Here is a 7,922-nt window from a genome sequence, read left to right on the forward strand (position 1 = left end):
AAGACCAGGAAGACTATTGATCGTCCTTCCTCTGCTGTCAGACTCATCGGTGGGGATTGGTCTTGCTGGCCTTTTTGTTTAGCTCCCCAACACATCGAATTTCCCCTTTGTGCTGAGGTCATCTTGGCTGGAATTGACTTTGGATCATTTCTTCCCCCATTCCTGCCCCCAAAGACATCGATTCTGGCAGAATTCACAGGACATCTAGTGATATCTTGACTGTTTGCTTTTCCATTTTTGCTGTTTGCTGGACTTTCTCAGAACCTGAGCTGGCTCTTATGCAATGCCCTTAGGCCCCTCCAACATATAAATATTCAGGGTCTCAGAGCTTGTCCACCTTTCCAGTGAGTTGGTCCTTAGAGCTGAGGAGGCAGCATCCGTCCTGGACCAAGCCATGAGGTCCGTGGTAGCCTTCATCTGTCTCGCTCAGCTTCTAAGCTCTGCCACTGCTCGGTTTCATCCTCTTCTCCCAGTGAGGGACCCGAACTGTGACGATCCAGATGTCGAGCAGGCTGCGCATGAAATTGTGCGATATGTCAATGACCAACATCATTCTGGATACAAGTACCGTCTGAATCAGATTGACAAAGCAAGGGTGTACCCACGGGTAAGTGGCCCATGCCCAGGAGGCCTGGGACTTCCCCGGATGGGGGGTTGCTCTTTGTGGAAAGCAAACCACGCTGGATGGGGAGTCGGGTAACACGGTGCCCAGATCTGCCCTGGCATCCTTATCCTTTTCCAGATGGTCTGATTTGCCCATGTCTCTCTCTCTCTGAGTCCAGGTCCCACATAGGCAGAATTGTTATTAGAAAGTGTGTTAGGTTAGAAGACAGGACCTTGGTTCAGAGCCCAAACTTGCAATGTTTGTGAGTACCTCTAAGCACTGTGCTTGGTTTGGGGGATACAAGTGAAAAAATGCAGCAGGCTGGCTTCCAAGGTCTTCCATCTCATCAGGGACAGAAGGCTGCTTTGAAATGAGGAGTGGAAGACCACATGGGTCGTGGGAAGGATGATCTAGTACAGTGATTCCCAAAATGGGCGCTACCGCCCCCTGGTGGGTGCTGCAGCTATCCAGGGAAGTGGTGATGACCACAGGTGCATTGATTTTTTCTATTAATTGGCATTATAAAAAAAATTAATTTCCAGGGGGCTAAGTAATATTTTTTCTGGAAAGGGGGCGGTAGGACAAAAAAGTTTGGGAACCCCTGGTCTAGTAGAAAGAGCTGGGATGGATTTTTAGGAGACCCATTTCTTGCTTCTAGAACATCCCTGTCTGCTACGCTGTTTTCGTCCCAGGTTCCTGAGGAGTGTCCCTGGCTAAAAACAAGACAATATGCCAAAGAAGGTGCTTTGTAGAGGGAAGGTTGTATTCACTCAAGACTTTGGTTTCTGCTGGTAACAATGACAAATCAATGCCTTTCAAGAGATTCCAGGGATGCGCTAGAGTCACCCTATGGGCTCTTGGGGCTGATGGTTCCATTTTCAGTGTGCTTTTTATGCCTTGGGAATCAGCTACAAAAGAGGACTTGATTTACAGTTTTACAGATTGTTTAAATGTAAGAAAGTGTGGTAGAAAACGTGAATAATGCAGATTAAACTGAAAAGCATGTCCTGGGATTTTTTGTTTTTTTCCCTGAAGGGAGCTGATTGCTGAACATTTATTGGCACGCCTCTGGCTCAGTTGTTCTATTCTGAGGTAGGAGATGGTTGTGAAATAAACCACTTTCTTTGAGTTGGAAAGGCAAAATAGCTCGAAATGTTATTAAAAGACAAGTTGAATCATCTGATATTATTCAGCTGCCTGGGCTTTGGGGACTGGTTCAGAGAGACAATGTTTGGGTCTATGATACACTTTGGAAGGAGGCTTCCTATCTGAGTAAGAGCCACCAACTCAATCAGCTTTTATTTCAAGGCTGCCAAAGGCCAGATCATCCCCTAGTTTGGGAGTGGAGGTGTGAGGGGGAAGGAAGGGATACTTGTAGGGGATCACGCAGCCACTAGAGTGAGGCCCCCCTCATTTGATGGATGAGCCTCAGAAAGAAGTTCTTGTTGGCTACTACAGAAATGGCAGGAAGCTGAGATTCTGCCCGGGGTCTTTCTGACTCCAAATGGAATGATGCTTGTTATCCCGTTCCCCACCCCCTACCCCCCAATATCCCATGCTGCTTCCACAAGATGGACATACCCAGCATCAGAAGACTTAGAGAAGGAAGGGATTTTGCAAACACAAACATGCACTACACGGGAGGAAATTGAGGCTCACATGAGAAACTGAATGACTTTCCCAAGGTAACACATAATATCTGGACAATTAAGGCATTTTAAATTTTGTAAAATGCTTTCCAAATATGATATCATTTGATCCTTATAACAACTCTGAGAGACAGGCACTTTATTGTTTATTATTAATTTATTATTTTTTTTTCTGTTTTTTTTTTTGTTTTGTTTTGTTTTTTTTTAAACCCTTGTACTTCGGTGTATTGTCTCATAGGTGGAAGAGTGGTAAGGGTGGGCATTGGGGGTCAAGTGACTTGCCCAGGGTCACACAGCTGGGAAGTGGCTGAGGCCGGGTTTGAACCTAGGACCTCCTGTCTCTAGGCCTGACTCTCACTCCACTGAGCTACCCAGCTGCCCCCTATTATTAATTTATTATTATCCCTATTTTACAGTCAAGGAAACTGAGGCAGATGGCCGTTAGATGACTTTCCACAGTCACACAGCTAGCAAGTGGCCTGAATTGAATTTGAACTCAGTTCTTCATTTCTGCCAGTCTAGTGCTCTAGTCATTGTGTACCTGTTATACATTGTAAACTGGAAGGGACCTTGGAAGATCATCTAGTTCAACTTTCTTATTTTATAGAGAAGGAAACCGAGGCAGACAGTGGTTAAGTGACAGTTCCAGGATCACACCACAAATATGCTTTGAGGCAAGATACAAAGGCTCTCCCAACTCTGAACTCTGCCACTGTCTCAGCTATGAGAACCACATGAGAACCAGGCTTCCTTCCCACCACTCAGCCACAATGGCTTTGGGCAATAAATTTACTTGTGGTCTACAAGCTCTTTCTTGGAGAGGAAATTCAGAAGGGCAGGAAGTATGGGGAGACATGAGGAGGCCATGAAATGCCTAGGAAGAAAGAGAAGAGGAGAGAGAAAGAAAGAGGGAACGAGGAAGAGTTAAGAGAAGAGGAGAGAAGAGAGAGGGAGAGGGAGCTCTTATCCCTTCTGGCCCTTGTGTCATTATTTATTGGGAATTTTTAATCCATACAAATCTCCCAGTGATTCAGAGAATCTTCGAGCAGGCTGCTGGCGGGCACAAGGATGCAAAGACCAAAGAGTAGAAATGGTATCTTTTCGAAATTCAGTTTCCCCACATTTCTCTTTCTCATGGGCACTGCTTAGTTGCAGCCTACCTGGGGTGGTGGGCAGGTGTTGGGGCAGTGCTAAGAAAGTGTGCCCTGTCACATGTGTGTATCTTTGCTGGTTCCAGCCAGCTTCTCTACTTCTTATCTCTAAACGAACATAACAAGACTTATTTTCTAATATCGTCCTTATGCAGAGGCCCTCGGGAGAGGTGTATGTAATGGAGGTTGACATGCTGGAAACCACCTGCCATGTGATGGACCGAACCCCGCTGGAAAACTGCACCGTGAGGCAGCTGGTGGAGCATGTGAGTGTCCACCTTCTGTCTCCAGCATCTGGGAGTCCATTCACTGTCCCCTGGGTTACTCTTATTTACCTGAGTGCCCATTCTGGAACACTCTCTTCTGGATGTCTCCCTCACCGCAGGGCTTAGGAAGTCACTGCCTGGACACCTGGACAGCTCTTGCCAGACCTGGTTTCAGGGCAAGGCAGCTTTTCACAGCTGCACAATTTTCACAGGGTTTGCAAGGTTTAGTTACGGAGGCATTGTTTCCCTAGCTTCTCCTTTTTATAAGGGTGGGAACCAGTTCACTAGATTTAAATATTGGAGCTCATTCCTCTCTTGATATCTCTCTTCTCTTTCCCCTTCCTCCTCCTCCTAGTTTTCTTCCTTTTTCTCCTTTTCCTCCTCTTTCTCATTCTTTGCTTCTCTCTCCTCTTCTCTCTTCTCTCCTCATTTCCTCCTTCCATCCTTTTTTCTCTCTCCTTCCCCTCTTTCTCTTCCCCTTTCCTCCTCTTCCTTCTCCTCCTCCTCTCCCCCTCCCTCTTTCACTTACTCTTCTTCCTTTCTTTTTTCCTCCTTTACTTTTTCTCCTTCCTCCCTCTTATGCCTCTTCTCTTCCTTCTTCCCTTCTTACTCTTGCTCCTCTCCAGATTGCATATTAAATCTGACATTTTCCAAAGTATTCAGTTCACATTCTTTTTTTTTTTTTTTAAACCCTCACCTTCAGCCTTAGAATTGATACTGTGTATTGATTCCAAGGCAGAAGAGCAGTGAGGGCTAGGCAATGGGGGTTAAGTGACTTGCCCAGGGTCACCCAGCTAGGAAATGTCTGAAGATGGATTTGAACTCAGGCCTGCCTCTCAATCCACTGAGCCACCCAGCTGCCCCCTCAGCTCATATTCTTTAGCATCTCCCTTCCACCCCAATCCATCTTAATCCATCTCATCCTCTTTGGGTTCACAGATCTTTTCTAATGAATAAAATTCTTGTTCCCTTGGCTGTCTGCCCTTTGAATCTGCCCCAGCACTAGTGCTTTGGGGTGGGTAGGAGTGAGATCCTTGGCCTCATCTCTATCTCCTCTGCTTTTCCCCTTGAGAGAGGTATTGAATTCTACACTATGGTGTGACTTGGCTTATTTTTCTTTAGGCTGTGGAAGGAGACTGTGAGGCCAGTGTGCTGAAAATGGATGGCCTGTATACAGTATTGAATGCCAAGTGTGAGTCCAATCCAGGTATGGTTCTGGAGGCCAGAGATGGCAAACGAGGCCAAAAAGAGTTTCTGACAAAATTGCTTTGGTATTAATGAATACGCTCCCACCCTCACTTTTAAAAACCCTTTAGAAAGGGTCCTGGCAGAAGGGTCTTTTCAAACTTAAATTTCCTGGAGTTGGAGATTTTCAAATGTGGTCCAGAAGTTTGGCAAGGGTCTAGAGCCTGAATAACATTCATAAGAAGTAGGAGAAAGAGAGAGCTAGAATATGTTAACTTGTAAAAACAAAGAACTACTAAAGCAGTCAGAAAAGCCAAGTCTTTAATCAGGAAAGAGCCAGGTCCAGTAATGGGCTGCTGCCACAGAGCCAAGCACCACAAACTACAGAGTCAACACCCTGGGGCTCTGGGGGACTGTATCTCTGGGAGAATTCACCTCCCTAGATGATTCTCTCAAGAACAATAGAACTTGAGGAATTTATATACCATTTGGGGAACTGAGGATGGGGAAGTATGATTGATTAGCATTACCACCGCGAGGAAAGAGAAGTCCAAGACAGGATTATCAGGGAGAGGCTGATGCTTTACAATAGATACAAAAGGGAAATGTCCAGCCAAGGGCTGGGCTACCTGAGAGAGGATTTTGATTCAATGGGAGAAACTACAAAAAGGTACTTAATGTTTGATTAAGTCTACTTTAAGGTCTGTTGTTCAGTCTAAAATGGGCAGTCTGGGACTTCCCTCTGGGCGGTCTCCAGATTTCAAGTTGACAAATAAAAAGCTCTAAGAAGACAGCTTTTCCATGAAGCTTTGCAACCAGTGCCTTTGTTTTTGGATCTCAATAAGCTGATCTGAAATGTTAGCAGAGCACCATCAAGCAGGCAGTCCAAAGATGAACATTTATTAAGTGTCAGGTGTGCCAGGCTTTATGCTCAGTGCTGGAGAGACCAAGACAAACAAAACAAAACAGTCTTTGCCCCTTCTCTCTCTCTGTCTCTCTCTCTCTGTCTATGTCTGTTTGTCTGTCTGTCTGTCTCTGTCTCTGTTACTCTCTCTCTGTCTCTGTCTGTCTGTCTGTCTGTCTGTCTGTCTGTCTGTCTCTGTCTCTGTCTCTGTCTCTCTCTCTCTCTCTGTCTCTCTCTCTCTCTGTAAGGGGCTTATATCAATCAGTTGAAATTAAATGTGCATGTATATGGATGCAAATACAGAATAAAGTCAAACATAGGAGTTAGGAAGGGAGGGACTAGCAGCTGGGGAAAATCAGAGCAGGCTCTGCAGAAGGCTCAGCTTGCTGAGCCATAAAAGGAGCGAGCAACTTTAGGAAGTGGACCTAAGGGAGGATCCTGAGCCTCTCTAAGCTATAGTAAGGAGCACACAAAAATGCCTGAGGTTCTCTGAGGAATTTTTTACCCATTTCAGAGATGACCCATGTCAGAGAGAACCAAAGGGATGACCAGTCATGAAAGCCAGTTTCTTCTCCTTTCTGATAGATTCAGCAGAAGATGTGCGCAAAGTTTGCCCAGACTGTTTCCTCCTGGCACCCTTGAATAATACCAAGGTGGTCCACGCTGTTGAAGCTTCCATGGCTGCCTTCATTAGCCAGAACCAAACCACTCATTACAAGCTTCTGGAGGTCTCCAGGGCTCAAATTTCGGTAAGACTGGCTGGGATCCAATGTAAATTTTGGACAGGGAACCAGATATTTGCCAAACCTTGTTGAACAGTGACACCTTCTGGTTATAGTAACACATATCTCTATATGTATAGTAACACATATCTCTATAGTACTATTATAGTATATATAATATATATATAATATAAAATATATTTATATATTCCACAGACTATAAACAAATAACATGCATAATTATAGAAATAATAATTACTATATTACAATTAAATATTATTGTGCATTATAGTAATATATTATGTTATATATTAAAATATAGTTCTATCATATATGACTATAATATAATATATATTACATATATTACTATAATATATATATATATATACTATATATATAAGGTGTCAATGCATGCATGTGTGTTTTACAGGTCTGGGAGTAGGAGTTGGGGGAGTAAAGAAGTGATAAGGAGCTGATTCAAGTAGGAGGTGGCAGAGAGGTAGGGGTTTTCAGTGCAAGAGAAAAAGAAAGCCACAAAGATCCAGGGTTTCCAATGCAACCTAATCCAATTTGTTGAGAACCTCCTCTGCATTAAGTGATGTTCTTGGCACATTGCCAAAGTGGGTAATGGAAAATGACAGAAGGAGTTGATCCTTATCTTTAGGGAGTATACATTCTGTGGGGAAGGGGGAAGTCATATACCCCATTATTGGAGGAGGAATGAAAAAGTACCCTCTCTATGAAGATCCTTATGTTCAGGAAAATGCCTATTTCCTTAGTCTGGGAGTCAATCCAGCCAAAGATCCTAGAGCTAGAGAGATGTCAAAGAGCATCTGGTTCAAACCCTTCATTCTACAGAGGAGAACACTGAGGTAAAAGTGTCTCAAGGGAGAGTTGGATCCAGGCCCAGAACCAAGATTCTGCCTTCCTGGGCTGCTTTCTTGAAAATAGTCAGTTACTAGGTAGTAGTAACAGAGCAATATCACAGGATATCTTCCAAATGTTGTTGTTATTTAGTAACAGAATTATTGTTATTATTATTATACCATTGTATTCAGTGATTTATTATTATAGGTATTTCCTTTTAACAGATAGGCTTGGGACAGGAATTATTATTTCATTGGGCAAGGGGAACTCCTGGTGAGGAAACTACTTCCCTAGTGCAGATGGGCACTCATCCTCAACTTCCCAGTCTTAGAGAAATGATGAGAAATTAAAGGACTTGCCCAGGATCATGGAGCGTTCTACATCTACTCTCCTCTCTTCTCCTATCCTCTCTCCTCTCCTCTCTCCTCTCTTTTCTCATTTCTCCTCTCCTCTCCTCTCATCTCTCCTCTCTTTTCTCATTTCTCCTCTCCTCTCCTCCCCTCTCCTCTCCTCTCCTCTCCTCTCCTCTCCCCTCCCCTCTCCTCTCCTCTCCTCTCCTCTCCTCTCCTCTCCT

At 44.2% G+C, this 7,922-nt stretch overlaps 1 protein-coding gene across 1 annotated transcript in view; it reads left to right on the top strand.

Moving 5' to 3' along the window:
• The first annotated feature begins 359 nt into the window (after positions 1 to 359).
• The window catches only part of AHSG (alpha 2-HS glycoprotein), a 15,091-nt gene continuing 7,528 nt past the window's right edge, over positions 360 to 7,922 (top strand). Inside the window, exons 1-4 of the mRNA XM_044670908.1 lie at positions 360 to 607; positions 3,560 to 3,670; positions 4,793 to 4,877; positions 6,345 to 6,508. Of these exons, the coding sequence (XP_044526843.1) occupies positions 395 to 607; positions 3,560 to 3,670; positions 4,793 to 4,877; positions 6,345 to 6,508 (573 nt within the window). The 5' untranslated portion in view covers positions 360 to 394. The remainder of the gene's footprint in view (positions 608 to 3,559; positions 3,671 to 4,792; positions 4,878 to 6,344; positions 6,509 to 7,922) is intronic.

The sequence above is a fragment of the Gracilinanus agilis genome, chromosome 3 (assembly GCF_016433145.1).
Source record: "Gracilinanus agilis isolate LMUSP501 chromosome 3, AgileGrace, whole genome shotgun sequence".
Lineage (NCBI taxonomy): Eukaryota > Metazoa > Chordata > Mammalia > Didelphimorphia > Didelphidae > Gracilinanus > Gracilinanus agilis.